Below are 17,368 nucleotides of genomic sequence, written 5' to 3' on the forward strand. Positions count from 1 at the left end.
CAGAATTATAGCTATAAAGTGAAGGCATACGAAAGGAATATTTTTCTACAGTTATCCCTAGTAACAGGTGACGGGCTAGAGAAAACGTAATTCTTCCGACACTTCTACAAACCGTTTGGTAAACATCTCATATATATTTGTATAAATTTTTATACTGTGGGTGCATGTATCATGTTTGTGTGTTACATAATGTGTTTCTTATATAATTTTGAAAAAAATATCATAGATAGATTAAGGGAAATGTCTATATTAACGTAATATGCGACATTAATGTGCCCAAGAGATTATTATTATTACTATTATTATTATTATTATTATTATTATTATTATTATTATTATTACTGCATCAAGAGTAGAGAGACTCTTAGTGATTTTAATGTGTACCTACATGCCAGCACAGTGTGTAAGTTTATTTAGGTACAGGTGTACACAAGTTTAATTATCAAGTACAATACATATAAAATATACAATAACTTTAAAACACTTGAAATTTTGGAAAGTTTCCAGACATAATAAGGAGATGTGCTCAGGGAGAATGTAAATAAACTCGGTGGGCCGCTGTGACCGTATTAGAAAGACAGGTGGGGGGAGCCGTATAGCGAGTTTTGGTCATAATTTGAAATGTCCGTATTAGCGGAACGCCGTAAAGCGAAACGCCGTAAAGCGGGGCCCTCCTGTATACTGATTCATAAGAAGACCCTCACCTCTTTTCATATACCTATAAATTCCTTTCTTCTGCCCTAAAAGATATTTGAGCCTATTATTCATCCATTTTGGGTCATTTCTATTCAACCTAATTTCTTTAAATGGGATAACTGTTCTTTGGGCAGCATGTATAGTGTTCAGAAAACTGTCATATTCATAGCTCTCTTCGTTATCCCAGTCCACAGATAACAAGTGTTCTCTAAGCCCACTGTAATCTGCTAAGCAAAAATCTGGGACCGTTACTGCGTTATCCCTGCTATCATACTTCCATTCAATGCTAAAGGTAATTGATTTATGATCGCTTGCGCCGAGTTCCTCTGTAATTTCTAAATTATTAACAAGGGTTTCCACGTTTGCCAAAACCAAATCAAGCAGGTTATTTCCCCTTGTAGGTTCTGTCGCAAAATGCTTCAAAAAATAATCCTGAACTACTTCTAAGAAATCATTAGATTGTAAATTCCCAGTCAAGAAATTCCAATCAATCTGACTAAAGTTAAGTCCCCTAGAAATACTACATTATCATGCATTGTGGCCTTAACAATTTCCTCCCATAGTAGTCCCCCTTGGTCCCTAAGTTTGGGGGACGGTATATCACACCTAAAATCAATTTTTTATGCCCCTCTGAAAATTCTATCCAGAGAGACGCTCTATGTGTTATTTCAGATTTTATACCCATTTTTATGCAACAGTTCAAGCGATCTCGGACATACAGTGCCACCCCACCCCCCTTCCCGATACTTCTGTCTACTTGGAACAATTTAAAACCCTGTATGTGACATTCAGCAGGCATGTCCTGATTTTTCATACTGAACCACGTCTCAGTTAAGGCAAATACATCAATGTTACCTGCACTAGCAACTAATCTCAACTCATCCATCTTATTCCTAGCACTACAACTATTTGTGTAATGTATGTATATATTTAAGGACCCTTCTTTCTCTTTACCCTTCCTGCTCCTTTCTGTTATTTCACTATACTTATTACTGCCCTCGTTATTTTTAAGATTTATAATTTCAAAGCCTAAGTCCCTATTTTGACACTCTTTATTTTCCATTTCTAAACCCATACCTCTAACTAGTCCTAGTTTAAAGTCCTAACAACACCCTTAAATGAGCTAGCAAGAAAACCCACACCTGCCCTGGATAAATGAACCCCATCCCTGGCACAGGTGTCATTTCGACCATAGAAGTGGTCCCAGTTCCGTGACAAACAAGGTCACAGAACGGATTAAATTCATAAGCCGAGGTTCCACTGTACGTATTAACTTAATACAGTATATGACATAAGAACATAAGAAAGGAGGAGCACTGCAGCAGGCCTGTTGGCCAATACTAAGCAGGTCCTTTACAATCCTTCCCATCAACTTAATATTTGCCCAACCCAATTTCCAATGCTACCCAAGAAATAAGTTTTGATGATTCTATTTACTCATTATGCAAGTCTCACTCAAATCCAACCCCTCTCACTCATGCATTTATCTAACCTAAATTTGAAACTACCCAACATTTCAGCTTCAATAACTCTATTAGGCAGACTGTTCCACTCATCAACTACCTTATTTCCAAACCAATACTTTCCTATATCCTTTCGAAATCTGAACTTATCTAAGTTGAATCCATTATTGTGGGTTCTTTCTTGAAGGGATATCCTCAAAACCTTATTTATATCCCCTTTGTTAATACCCATCTTCCACTTATAAACTTCTATCATGTCTCCCCTCATTCTTCGTCTTACAAGTGAATGTAGTTTAAGAGTCTTCAATCGTTCTTCGTACAGAAGATTTCTAATGCTGGATGTTTTCTAGCAAATTTATATCCATTCTGTAATATGGAGACTAGAATTGAGCTGCATAATCTAGGTGAAGCCTTTCTAATGATGTATAAAGCTGTAAAATAACCGCTGGACTTCTGTTGCTTACACTTCTAGATATAAATCCCAGTAATCTGAGTGCTTTGTTACGTACGCTTAGGCACTGCTGTCTTGGTTTAAGGTTGCTGCTTACCATAACCCCCAAATCCTTTTCGCAATCTGTATGGCTAGGTTCTATGTTATTTAACTGATAAGTACTAGGGTTATGGACACTCCCGGTCTTCAGAATCTTGCATTTATCTACACTAAACTTGAGTGTAATGCACCTAAGAGTAATTATTATTATTATTAATATGCCTTCTTTGAGACTAATAAGACACTTTTTGTGATTTTAACGTGTACCTGCAGGCCAGCATAGTGTGTAAGTTTATTTAGGTACAGGTACACATAAGTATAATTATCAGTGTACAGTGGAACCTCGAGTTACGAACTTAATTCGTTCCAGAAGGCTGTTCGAGTGCCGATACTGAACAAATCTGTTCCTATTAGGAATAATGCAAATTAGATTAGTCCATTTCAGACCCCCAAAAATACACTTACATAATTGTTCGAGTTGGGAGCTGTTCGAAACTTGAGGTACCACTGTATATATAAAATATGAAATTAACTTTAAACACTTGAAAATTTGGAAAGTTTCCAGACATAATGGAGAGTCGTGCTCACTGAGAATGTAAACAAACCGGGTGGCGTGTGGTGATCATATTTGAAAGTCAGGTAGAGGATCCTTATAGCGAGTTTTAGTCATAATCTGAAATGTCCGTATTAGCGGAACACCGTAAAGTGGGGCCCTACTGTATGCAGTAGTCTAATGTACCATGTTAATACTGAGCATGGTGCAGTGTGTGAAAGAATTAGTCAAGGCATACATTTGTGTACACTGGATTTTTGCCCCCCCCCCCCTCTGCCCAACTGAATTTATTGGTAAATAGAATAATAGTTTCATTTTGAGAGGAGGCATAGCACCACCTCCCTCCTCCTCCTCCCACACTGTCACCCACCACTTCACTCCTCCCCCTCACAATGTCACCCACCCACCCTTGTGGAAGAGTCATTCATGGACGTGAATCATGTATTTATCAATCAATTTCACATTGCAAAGTCGCTGTTTTCAAAAAAACACAGGGCAGTTCTTTTTCTCATTATGCACTGAATGGTGCAGAATTTTTTTTAATATGGTGCACACTTACCACACAGACCTATTCTTTCATATCTAGGCTCAAATTTACCGCTCACAGCTTACCTGAGTGAGATGAGCTCTTGACATAGAACTACAGCACAGACCCTGACTGTAAACTCTAAGAACAATGGCACAGACTCTGAGGTGGTTAATTAAAAGTCCTGTCTGCCTGTATGAAAGACAGGTTCTCTCTATTAAGTGGATCAAGCATTATTCTGTATCTGCAGTCAAGATGTATCTGATCATAAGGATTCTTGTGTTTAAGGTTCTCACTCTTGCCAATTCATGCAGTCATTCTCAAATGTTGCAGTCTGCCAACCCAAGTGTCAAAGTTGCTTTGACTACCTAATATAATATCTTTGATACAGACACTGAACTGAGGAGTTATTAAGACATTTAAGTGTCATTTAATCCACAGTTTGGACCTCACTTTAACACTGAAGATGCATTCGTCTACATAAAAATGGCATGGAAGTGTCCCAGTCAACCAAAAAAGTAGGCTGGGGTAAATTATGTCATTCTGTAGTGAGTAATTTATAGGTTTTTCCCCTCAGTAAGTAGTTATGTCAAGGGAATTGTAACTCTCACATGGACTGTGACATGTAAGGGCTTTTAAGATATGTATGAAGATGTAAATGAACTATTAGAAGACAATGAAGCATCTGCAGAAGAAATGCTGGAGGACCAAATCTCAGTTAGGAGAGAGAGGCAGATAAAATAACAGGATGATGAACAACAACTTGAAGATAAACAGATAACATTATAGGCATGCGAGAAATTGTTATTGCTAACCTAACAAGACTTTTTCAATGAAACGGTCCCTGACACATCTGCAAGCATTCCTGTGGAACAAGATCTGGAGCAGATGATGACTCCTTATCACTGCCTGTACAAAGTACTACAGGAAAAACCAAAGCAGATCCACATTACAGAATTTGAGGATTCCAGCACAACTATAAACTGCCAACAACTCTTCATCCAAATCAACCAAGAATCACAGCCATCCACATCAACACAAGAATCTAAGTCTTACATCTCAAGTCTAGTAGGGCCATATAAACCCTCTCTACACACTTCCAAGTCAACAAGAATCATCATCTATGAAAGGCAAGATAAAAGTTTAAAAGGTTCTAGTTTTATGCTAGTTTTGAATAAAAATCTGTTCGGTTCCTTTGAGATCTGCATAACATAACTCAGTTATTCCCTCGTGTTCTTCAGATTAGCTACTAATAACTTAGAATGTAACCCATATGCTCTACATTATCATCTGCTTTACTTCTGTATAACATTCTCATTTACAGATCACTATATTCATTACATATGTAATGTTGATTCACTGGTTTAATTACAACAACAAAGAAAACAAAGTATTACTTTTAATTAACCCTTTCAGGGTTGGTGCCGTACTAGTACGGCTTGCACGCCAGGGTTCATGCCGTACTAGTAAGCATAAATTCTAGCGTCTTCAAATGTAGCGAGAGAAAGCTGGTGGGCCTACATATGAAAGAATGGGTCTGTGTGGTCAGTGTGTGCAGTATAAAAAAAATCCTGCAGCACACAGTGCATAACGAGAAAAAAAAAACACCGTGTTTTTGGTTTAAAACAGCGACTTTGTAGTTTATTTTTGTATGCTATTTATGGTTGCATTCTAGTTTTCCTGGTTTCATTTTATAGAATGGAAGACACATTACGGAAATTGAGATGATTTTTATTGGTTTCACAATGAAAAGTACCTTGAAATTGAGCTCAAAGTAGCAGAAACGTTCGATTTTTGCCAAAGCTCAAAAGTAAATAAATCAAGCCATGCGTCCAATACACGTACATCAACTGGTGAGTCTAATATTCTTTCACAAGTGCGCTGATATTATTTGTACCATTTCTACACTAATGCAGTAGTCTGCACAACAGTAAATCTATTTTTTGTGAAAATAAAAATTCAAAGTGGAAAGCAAAAGAAATGTAACAGAGGCCTGGGGACATGACTAATGAACAGAGGAAATGGTATTTTAGTGCCAGGAATGTCTGTCTTGTTTATTCTGGACCCTATTTGGAAATTGGCATCTTTTGAAATTTGTATGAAATTGGCAAAATTGCCAATTTTGGACCACTTTAGTGGATAGTTGAAATTGGTAAATGGGTGGTTTCTTGTATTCATTCGATAGAAAAAAATGGAGTTCTAGTGAAATAGTTATGATTTTTGTCGACTGGTACATTGGAACTGGCTGAAAATAGGGCTCAAAGTGAGTGAAATCGCCAATGTGTAAACATCGTTGAGACCGTTAACTTTGCAAGAGCATAATTCCATAAGTTTTCCATCAAATTTCATACTTTTGGTGTCATTATGATCGGGAAAAGATTCTCTAAAATTTCATAAGAAAAAATAATTTTTTTTTTTCAAAAAATTTCTAACCCTGAGAACAAGTTTAGGAGAGGGCCTGCCGACCCTGAAAGGGTTAATTACCTTTTGCACACTGCTGTTATTAATGCATACTTGAAAAATACCTTCATGCCATAGGGGTCATACAACACCTCAGAAATGGGAAGGAATTAGGTTCAATCCAAGGAAGGGGAGGACAAGTCCAATTTCTTAGATCAAGAGCCCCTCATCAAGGAACCACCCTTGATGGGATAGTTTTTAATTTGCTTCCCTCAAAAATTCCTCTCGAAGCCAGATTTATTTGTAAAATCACAAGTACTCTGGCTACTGGCTATCCCAGTATAGTACCTACAATTATAACAAATGAAAAAACTTACATATCATTTGGAAAAATTCTACCAAAAGGATTAATAAAACATTTCACGCCCACTACCCTAAGCTGTATCAATTTTCTTTTTTTTTCAACAAGTCGGCCGTCTCCCACCAAGGCAGGGCGACCCAAAAAGAAAGAAAATTCCCAAAAAGAAAATACTTCATCATCATTCAACACTTTCATCTCACTCACACAAAATCACTGTTTTTTGCAGAGGGACCCAGTTACAACAGTTTAGAAGCATATAAAACATACCCCTCCAAACTGCCATTATCCTAAGTCCCTCCTTTAACCCTTTGACTGTTGCAAGTCCATTTCTGAAACTGTCATTCTATGTTGCAAAATACTCAAAAAAAAAAAAAAAAAAAAAAAAATCTTATGAAATGATAGAGAATGGTAATGGCAACAAAAGTACAAAATTTGATGGAAAACTTACAGAATTACGCTCTTGCGAAATTAGCGATCTCAATTATATGTACGCATCGGCGATTTTGCTGAATTTGAGCACTATTTTTGGCCAATTTCCTTGTTCCAGTCGACCAAACTCATAGCTATTTCTTTAGAACTCCATCTGTTCTATCGAATGAGTACAAGAAACCACCCATTTACCAATTTCATCTACCCAATAAAGTGGTCAGAAATTGGCAATTTGGCCAATTTCATACAAATTAAAAAAGACGACAATTTCAAAATAGGGTCCAGAATAAACAATGCAGACATTCCTGGCACTAAAATAACATTTTCTCTGTTCATTAGTCATGTCTCCAGGTCCCCTCTTATACAGTGGTTCCTCATTTATCATCGTTAATCCGTTCCTGGAAGTGTGACGATTAATGAAATAGATGATTTTCGAATCAATTTTCCCCATAAGAAATAATGTAAATATAATTAATCTGTTCCTGACACCCAGAAGTATTAAAACAAAAATTTTTTTTACATGAAATATAGATGTACTACATAAACAATACAATGGGACACGATGAATGAAACATTCACCCTTTCAGGGTCCAAACCGTAGATCTACGCCATGAGCTCAGCTCACTCTGATAAGCTGTGAGCAGTAAATTTGGGCCTAGATATGAGAGAATATATCTACATGGTATGTGTGCACCACATAAAACAAATCCTGCAGCACACAGTGCATGAGAAAAAAAAACTGAAATCGTAATTTTCGATTAAAACAGCAACTTTGCAGTGTTTTTTTGTATGTTTTCTATAGTTGTATTTACAATTTCTTGGTCTCATTTGATAGAATGGAAGATATACTAGAGAAATAGAGATGATTTTGATTGGTTTAAGTACTGGAAATGGCTTGAAACTGAGCTCAAAGCAGCAGAAATGTTAAATTTTTGCCAATGTTCAAGAGTAAATAAATGACCTCACAAGTCTAATACATGACAGCTGGTGGGTCTAATATACATTCACAAATGTGGTGATATTATTTATACAATTATTACACTATTGCATAACAGTAAATCTTCTATTTTTTGGTTTGAATAAAAATTCATTATGTGAATAAAAAATCAAAATGGAATTCATTTGTAAAGCCTCAAAACATAACTAATAACAGAGGAAATGTTAGTTTAGTGCCAGGAATGCCTGCATTGTTTATCCTGGACCCTATTTTGAAATTGGAATATTTTGAACTTTGCATTAAATTGGCCAAATTACTAATTTCCAGTCACTTTATTTTGTTGTTGATACAGTTGACTTGGCGATTTCTTGTGCTCAATCAATAGAACAGAAGTAATATTAGTTAAATAGCTAAGAATTTGGTAGACTGGAATACTGTAATTGCCTTAAAATGGGAGTCAAAGTCTGCAAAATCGCTGATGCGTAAATATTACCGACACACAAAAATTCGCGAGAGCATAATTTCATAAATTTTCCATCAAATTTCGTACTTTTTCTTTTATTACCTTCAGAAAAAAATGCTCTACCATTTCATAAGAACAAATAACAAAATTATTTTTTGAAAATTCTTGGATCCTGGTGCATACTTTGAAATTTGGCCTCTGGACCCTGAAAGGGTTAACAGCATAACACTTACCTTTATTGGCGATTCTTCTTAGTGTATGGAAAACTGGAGGAGGAGAGAGACTGGATTAGTTACTGTTTGGAAGGGGAATCCCCTTCCATCAACACCTCAGGTACCAAGTCCTTTTCTGGGATTACATACTTCTCTTCTCTGTTTCTTAATGCCACTAGGACCAGCTTGAGAGTCAATGGAGTTCTGTCTCGCAAAAAAAGTGTCCAGAGAGCTCTGTTTCTGGCGTCTCTTTAAAACTTCCCTAAAATGGGACAAGACTCTGTCACTGAACAAGTTGCTGATATGGCTTGCAACATCCATCTCAGGGTGATGTTTTTCCATAAATCTTTCCATCCTACCCCACATTTCAAAAATCTCCTTAATTTCTGAAGAAGGCACTTTCTTCCATCTCTCTTCCTCCTCCTCTGCAGCAAGATTCTGAGCTGCGATCTGTTGCTGTTCCTGTTGAAGCTCTTGCAGCTCCTCAGTGGTTAGCTCTTCGTTGTGGTCCTCCACCAACTCTTCCACATCCTCCAAACTCACATCCACCCCCATGGAACTCCCCAATGCCACAATAGATTTCACAACTGACATAGGCTCATCAGGGTCATCCACAAACCCTTCAAAATCCCTCTTGTGGACACAATCTGGCCACAATTTTCTCCAAGCAACAACAGCTTCCTTGATTTCCTTTTTCTTTGCCACGATGGAAGATATGGTTGTATAGGGTTTGTTATACATCCTGGCCAGTTCGGCCACACATACGCCACTTTCATATTGTTCAATGATGTGATGAATGGTTTGAAAAACCGACAAGTTGAAGATTGAGACACTTATGCAGCATATGGGAATCTTTATTCAGGAAACGTTTCGCCACACAGTGGCTTCATCAGTCCAATACAAAGAGGAAGGCGTAAGGAGAGGAGGTAATCAGGAGGAGTATGAGGTAATCAGTCCCTCAGCCTGGAGTCGATGTGTTCAGTCCATCAATCTTGTAGATGGACTGAACACATCGACTCCAGGTTGAGGGACTGATTACCTCATACTCCTCCTCTCCTTGCGCCTTCCTCTTTGTATTGGACTGATGAAGCCACTGTGTGGCGAAACGTTTCCTGAATAAAGATTCCCATATGCTGCATAAGTGTCTCAATCTTCAACTTGTCAGTTTTTCAAACCATTCATCACAACTGTCAGACACTGCAGCATCATGGGATCTTGTTACAAAGAATTCTTCAACACTTGTTCAACCTTTGGACGAAGACCTACTTCGACTAGTGGATGGTGCCACTATGACCCCGCCTCCGCCTGCTTCACCTCACCTCACTACAGTATATAAGCCACGTCTACGGCCCTATGCTGTACATTCTACAAGATTGATGGACTGAACACATCGACTCCAGGCTGAGGGACTGATTACCTCATACTCCTCCTCTCCTTACGCCTTCCTCTTTGTATTGGACTGATGAAGCCACTGTGTGGCGAAAAGTTTCCTGAATAAAGATTCCCATATGCTGCATAAGTGTCTCAATCTTCAACTTGTTCAATGATGTTTTTCTTAAATTCAATCGCATTTCTCACCTTCTTTACCAAAGGCTTGGCACTAGGAGCTTTCTTTGGAGCCATGGTAGCTTATTTAGCACTTGCAAGCACTAAAATGAATGGAATATTATGATATATTTTGTATGAACAAGTGAGGGGACCGTTGCTCACTGGTAAACAATGGCACACTGGCTGGGAAGGGAGGCTGAGGCGGCTCAGAGCCATGAGTACGCGTCCAAGACGAACGATGATTAGCGAGTCAACTGACCATTTGTGAGCCAATATTTGGACGAAAATAATGCAACGATTTCTGAAAAGGACGACTATCGAGCCCGACGATTATCGAGGGACCACTGTATTACTCTTGCTTTCTATTTTGATTTTTTATTCACACATAAAATAGAAGATTTACTGTTATGCATACTACTGCATTATTGTAAAAATGGCATAAGTAACATCAGTGTACTTGTGAAAGAATATTAGACTCAACATTTGATGTGTATTGGATGCGTAGTGTGATTTGTTTACTCTTGAAGATTGGCAAAAATCGAACATTTCTGCTACTTTGAGCTCAATTTCAAGGCCATTTTCATCATGAAACTAATCAAAATCATCTCTATTTTTGTAATATGTCTTCCATTCTATCAAACGAGACCAAGAAAACAAGAACACAACCATAAATACTATACGAAAATACACCTCAAAGTTGGTGTTTTAATCCAAAAGCACAGTCGGAGTTTTTTTTTCTCATTATGCCCTGCGTGTTGCAGGATTTTTTTTATACTGCACACACTGACCACACAGACCCATTCTCTCACATGTGGGCCTACCAGGTTTCTCCCACTTGATTTGAAGCCGCTAGAACTTAGGCATATTAATTTGTCCAAAACACTGGCTTGTAAAACGTATATATACAGCCAAAACAGTCAAAGGGTTAAAGTGCAGGCATTGTACTTCCCATTTCCTGTACTCAAGTCAGGCTATATAAAAATAACTGGTTTCCCTGAATCCCTTTACTAAATATTATCCTGCTCACACTCCAACAGCTCGTCAGGTCCCAAAAACCATTCATTTGTAAATATTAAAAGTAAATTTGATCTGCATAATCTTTCTACTGTTGAAGTATTTTTGCAGTGAATAAATCAACCGCTAGGCCTTGAATCCTTTTCTATGATTTAGCTATTCTTTGCTTCATATTTAAAGGCCCACCTTCATTACTTTGCTCAAATTTGCATACCCAACATATTTTGTGAGAGCTTACCTTGCTAATTTTTCTTCAAATATACCAAATTTTATTAGAAGAGACATGAGATCACCACCTGGTATGTAGTCCATAACAAAGTAAAGATTGTCTTTATCCTGTAAGAAAACAAAACAATGATGATAATAATGATACTCAGACAGAAAGAGGAAAATACACTCACTGTCATTCATTCAATCACTGTCTTGCCACAAGCACATTGACATCACAGCTCAGACAGCTCTCCAAATTGCAACATCCCTGCCTTCCTTCAGTGCAAGCACAGTACCTCCTACCTTAAGGACTCAAATCCAGCTAGCCAGCTTCCCTGAATCCTTTATTCAAAGGTTACCTTGCTCAAGCTATGACAGCAAGTTAAATAAATAAATAAATAAATAAATAAAAACACTCCACTCACTCCAAACAAACTAACACAAACCTTCTGGATGTCCAAACCCCAAGCCCTCCTCCTACCAAGCTTTCCTAGGATAACCTTTACCCCTCCTTCCCTCCACCAAAGACTTACAGACCCTTCTAGTCATCCTATTTTTCCCCACCCTCTCTAAATGCCCAAACAACCTCAACAATTCTTCGTCAAACTCCTCCACATTTAAGCTTTGTATTAGACTGATGAAGCTACTGTGTGGCAAAACGTTTCTTTAATAAAGATTCCCATATGTTGCATAAGTGTCTCAATCTTCAATTCTTCATCAGCCATCTGAATAATACTTTTGGTAAACCCCCACACCTCTTAAATCTCCAGACTCTGAATTTTTTGTTTAATATTCACACCACACATTCCCCTCAAACACATCTGCACTACATCCAGCCTCCTCCTCACTACAATGTTTAAAATTCATGCTTCACATTCATAAAACTGTGTTGGTACCACTATACTCCTTGATTTTTCAATTAGATTTAGCATGACAAAATATTTCAAGAGATATAATGCATGAAATTGCATGTAATTGATAAGTACATTAAAACACAAGAAAAAATACCAACCTGAAATGAATAATACAGCTTAACAACCCATTCATTATCAGCTTCTGCTAAAATATCTCTCTCTGCCTTTACATGAGCAACCTGGTTACGCTTGAGGACATCAGCTTTACGCAAGGTCTTCATAGCATATAATCGGTGGGTATCAATTTTGCAGACCAAGGCAACTTCACCAAATGCTCCCACACCTGTTAATGGAGAAGTTAAGAGGTGATGATGAGAGTATAAAAACAAACATGGCAATTAATATTCTTTTTTTAGCACTGACTGTCTCCCATGGAGGCAAGGTGATCCAACAAAAAGAAAACACTTTTACTGTCACTCATTCAATCAGTACTGCTAAAAGGGTGCTGACATCACAGTTCAGATACCTCCAAACTGCAACATCTCCATCCTTTCTTCAGAGTGCAGGCACTGTATTTCCACCTGCAAGACTCAAGTCTGGCTAACCAGTTTCACTGAATCTTTTCATAAATGTTATCTTGCTCACACTCCAACAGCATGTCAAATCATAATAAAACCACTTGCCTCCACTATCTAACACACTCACACAAGCCTGTTGGATATTCAAGCCTTCAGCACTTAAAACCTCCTTTATTCCCTCCCTCCACCCTTTCCTAGGATAACCCCTACCCCTCTTTCCCTCCACCCTAGATTTATGTGCCCTCCAATTCAATCTAATTTTTCTCCATCCTCTATAAATGTCAAAACTAGTTCAGCAACCCCTCTGAATAATACTTTTGGAAACTCCACACACCTTCTAATCTCCAAACTCCAAATTCTCTGCATAATATTCACCTCACATTGCCCTCAAACATGACATCTGGACTGCCTCCAACCTCCACCTTTCTGCAACATTCATAACACATGCTTCACGCCCATTCAACAATGTTGTATCACTACACTCTGGAACATTCCCTTTTCTGCCTCCATGGATAAAGTTCTGTCTCCACAGATGCCTCAATATACCACCCACCTTTTTCCCCTTCATCAATTCTATGGTTCACTTCATCTTTCACAGAATCATCTGCCGACTAGTTCCTCCCAAATGTCTGAACACATTAACCTTCCTCCATACTCTTTCCCTTCAACCTAACATCAAACCTCTCATTACCTATATTATCTGATACTTTCATCACATTGCTCTTTTTTGTTTACTTTTAATTTCCTTCTTTCATAAACCCTCCCAACCTTAGCAACTTCTTGACTCTCTTGAAAAACTGAGTTACTGGCAAAAAGTAAATGTGACAACTCCCACTCCATACTCGATTTGCTATCTTTCAGTCCTAAGCCTCCCACTAACACCCTAGCATTCACTTCTTTTATGACCCCATCTATAAATAATGTGTTAAACCATGGTAACATCACACATTCCCTGTTGACTGTACTATAAAATTTCAAGACTGTCTGAAACTGCCAACAATTATCAACTCACCTATTGTTTTTACTTTGCAGAAAAGCTGTTTATCCATTTTTGCTCTTTTTAATCTAATGAAGTTGGATTCTTTCTGTGACAGCATTTTCCGCATTTGTGACTGATCCTTGTCAGATAAACCTATCTTCTTCATCTCTTTTTCTAGCTGCATTCTTCGGTTTTCTCTTTCTTCCCGTGACTTGATAACATTTTCAATGTGCTGTTCCATGTAAAATTTAAAGGCCTGAGGAGATAAATTTCGAACTTTGGATTCGCACCTCTGGAGTTCCATTTCTGTGCTTAATTTCTTTCTCTCTGGTATAGGCGAATGATGAGTAGTCTTCTGCACTGTTGGAGGTGGTGGTGGAGGCATACCTCGACATGACTGACCAGAAGAATAACCAGACTCTAAAGTTAAATCTGATTGTGTAGATGGAGATGATGTTGCAGTAGAAAGGCACGACACAGGAGATTGTGAAAGCGCATGTGTATCATGGGAATTGACAGAAGAAACAGGACTTTCAGATCGAGATGCTATAGAGGCAGTATCCCCCATTACAGGAGAAAATTTTCGCTGTAGTGGAGGGTGGCTAATGTGTGTTAACTGAGAGTCATAACAGCTACTGACTGTCTCTACTCCACTTGCCGGATGTGTTGTAATAATAGAATCGACTGTGCTGACTTGGGTAATTGGTATGTGAGCCAAAGGAGTGGAAGACAAATCCAGTTCTTGCACTGGAGTTTCTTGAACAGGTATACTAGCAACAGGTTGAGATAAATAACCAGGACTATACCCACGAGCTGCAGCTGCCATTGCTTGTATTGTTGAATGATAACTTGGAGGATCAGTAGTGGGTACTACTCCACTATTGCACGTTACTGCTAGCTGATAATTACAAGAGGGAAGCCCAGGAGAGGATGACCCACTATCCTGAGAAATCATTTGTGCCAAAGCTATACTAGGCACATCCTGGGCAACAGCAGCAGCCTGAGCCTGTTTCTGTTGGATTGAGGTGGCATAAGAAGGAGGTGGGGCTGACACTGGAGGAGATGTTGGAGCTGCAGCTGTCTGAAGTATGGGTTTTTGAACCTGGGTACTCTTCACACTCTGCATTATGATAGGAGTTGGAGTTTTAGCTTGGCGAGCTGTTTGACCTCCACGTGGAAGCGATACTGGAGACATAGATGATGGAGGGGATAGTGATGATGGTGATACAGGGTGAGAGGTCATAATAGGGTTCTGTCCCTGGAAAGTTAACTGCGGAGGGCTTTTTCTACAGTCTTGTGTAGGACTTTGTCTATTCTGCATAGTTGCATTATATGAAGGTGGAGGGGCAGTCAACTTTACAGCTCCATGCTTTAAAGCTGATCCTACTGGGTATGGAGGTGGTCTGTCCAGTTGGTTCCCATAGCTGTTGCCATTATTTATAGACAGGGCCTGCATCTGATGAGTAAGCTGCTGCTGAACCTGAGCACTACTCTGCACCACTACTGGTTGTCGACCACCAAATGAAACAGGACTAGTACCCCTCTGAGGGGTTGAGCTTTGTGACACATTATTAATATTTACATAATTTGCTTGAGATTTATTTTTGCTAGGACCTGGAGAAAGTCTTGAGAGTAACAGTGGTCTCTGTCCAATAGTGGTTACTATGGTAGGAGCACAGCTTGTGGCACAGGGGTATGGTGGTGGTGGTGGTGTTGTGCCTCGTGGCGGGGTTGGGGGGGGAGCAGTTGCACCCTGACTTCTTGGTGGGGGTGGAGGGGGTACTTCTGGAGCTATTGGATATGAATTGCTGTACTGCCTGGAAACAGCAGCATGGTTTATATCTCCAACGAGTGGTTCTCCACTCCCAAGTCTAGGTTGAGGGCATTCTGCATACTGTCTGACAGGCATACTATTGGCATAATATATCTGTCCCCCAATGCCTGGGCTGTCTGAGCGTGTGCTTGCATTACTACTTTCCAGTGCAGGACTTCCTCTGTGTAAATTCAGCTCCCGGTCAAAACTGGACTTACGTATAATCTTGCTGCCTTCAACCTGATGAGTAGGCTTGGGGTATCCATTGTATGCCTTCTGAATATCTTCCTCTGAGGGACCAAGATTAAAAGAGCTCTGGCATGGAGCACCCGGGCTGATGGGGCTAAGCCTCTCCCGAGGGATGCTGCCCGCAGCATAAGGCAGCAAAGAAGCTCTTATCTGATGTAAAGCCTGTAAAGAAAGTATTTCCATTAGAATTTATGAATCCAATAAATAATATTTTGCCTCATAAATTATCCTTTAACAAAATAAGAAATTATTCCTTTGCCATCATTACACTGTTTCTACTCTTATATGTACGTATCACCTAGCAGTGCCAATCGTAAGTCCTTTACAAAATACATTTAAGCCTTTAAAAAAAATTGATGAGAGATTTACCCAACACAAACAGAGTAACTGTCGACTGCTTTACAAAAAATAAAAACAATAATGTGTTGGAGAGTCGAAGAATGGTAACGGACTGAACATCAACAAAATAGAAAGAAGAAAAAAAAGGAATCAGGAATAGAAAAAGCAGCACTAATATGGGAGCAAAGGGAGGGAACAAAAAGCTGTAACTGAAACACAGTTTATACTAAAATAATGTAATGCCTTCACAGCCAAACCCACCAACTTGGCTAATTCAGCAAGCTTCATTGTGCCAAACAAGATGAGCATAAATTCAATGTTGTAAAAACTCACAAAACCTTAGACTTAACTTAGATAGGCAGGACTGGAGTAAAGTATAGTGTATTATATTATGTACTGTACATTAACTTTAGTGCAAGGTTAGGTTAGGTTTCTAAGTTAGCTTTAGTACAATAATAAAAGTAGCATACAGTATATAGTATATTGTATCGATCAAAGAAAATAATAAAAATTTGGTAAAATATATTCTTATGGGAATTAAAAATCTTCATAGTACCACTAAATTCTGTTTGTATAATAAGTTTCACTTCAGTTTTGTGTTTCAGGTTCCTTATCACTTTAACCTTATCAGTAATAACATCCAAAGAAAATAAAGGGTATTTGGGTGGGAAATTTCAGCGAGCTCACTTTAAACAACACCATGTGCTTGGTTTTCAATTCAAGGGTCATGCACCAAGCCAAAATAAAATGGGCACCATGAAAAAATCATTGGATAATCGAATCATGCAAATTTGATGTAGCACAAATGCTGACATTACCCAAGCTGCATGCTGTGATTCAAGTATGCAAATATGACTAAGTATATTTGTAGGACCTCAGGTATAATTAATGTTGCTAAAATAATCATTACTAATATGATTATTTGAGCAAATATTAATAATTATAAATTACCAAGAAATCTATAAGAAGAGCTTCACAACACCCACATCTGCCACCTATTACCTCAATCAACCCTCAGGTCCAAGGTTGTATTAATTCCTTACTAGTCAGACTGAGTGAATTATCAGAAAGAAGAGAGGTGGTGGTGAGGCTTGCCAACTTTAGCTAAGAAATTTATTTACAGTAAAAAAAAAAAAAAATCAGTGAAATTTGAGAGAAAAGCAATCTGAAAAAAATACGAATGCCCTAGTTTAACCTCCATGGGTGTGGTAGAAAACAGCATGGGTATAGTTTTGTTATAAATGAACTTGTAAT

General features: G+C 38.4%; 1 protein-coding gene across 1 annotated transcript in view; it reads right to left on the bottom strand.

Moving 5' to 3' along the window:
• The window catches only part of wts (serine/threonine-protein kinase warts), a 113,111-nt gene that overhangs the window by 26,754 nt on the left and 68,989 nt on the right, over nt 1–17,368 (bottom strand). Inside the window, exons 4-6 of the mRNA XM_053782175.2 lie at nt 13,747–15,937; nt 12,315–12,499; nt 11,331–11,428 (exon numbers count right to left, since the gene is read on the bottom strand). Of these exons, the coding sequence (XP_053638150.2) occupies nt 11,331–11,428; nt 12,315–12,499; nt 13,747–15,937 (2,474 nt within the window). The remainder of the gene's footprint in view (nt 1–11,330; nt 11,429–12,314; nt 12,500–13,746; nt 15,938–17,368) is intronic.

Source organism: Cherax quadricarinatus, chromosome 2 (assembly GCF_038502225.1).
Source record: "Cherax quadricarinatus isolate ZL_2023a chromosome 2, ASM3850222v1, whole genome shotgun sequence".
NCBI classification, from domain to species: domain Eukaryota; kingdom Metazoa; phylum Arthropoda; class Malacostraca; order Decapoda; family Parastacidae; genus Cherax; species Cherax quadricarinatus.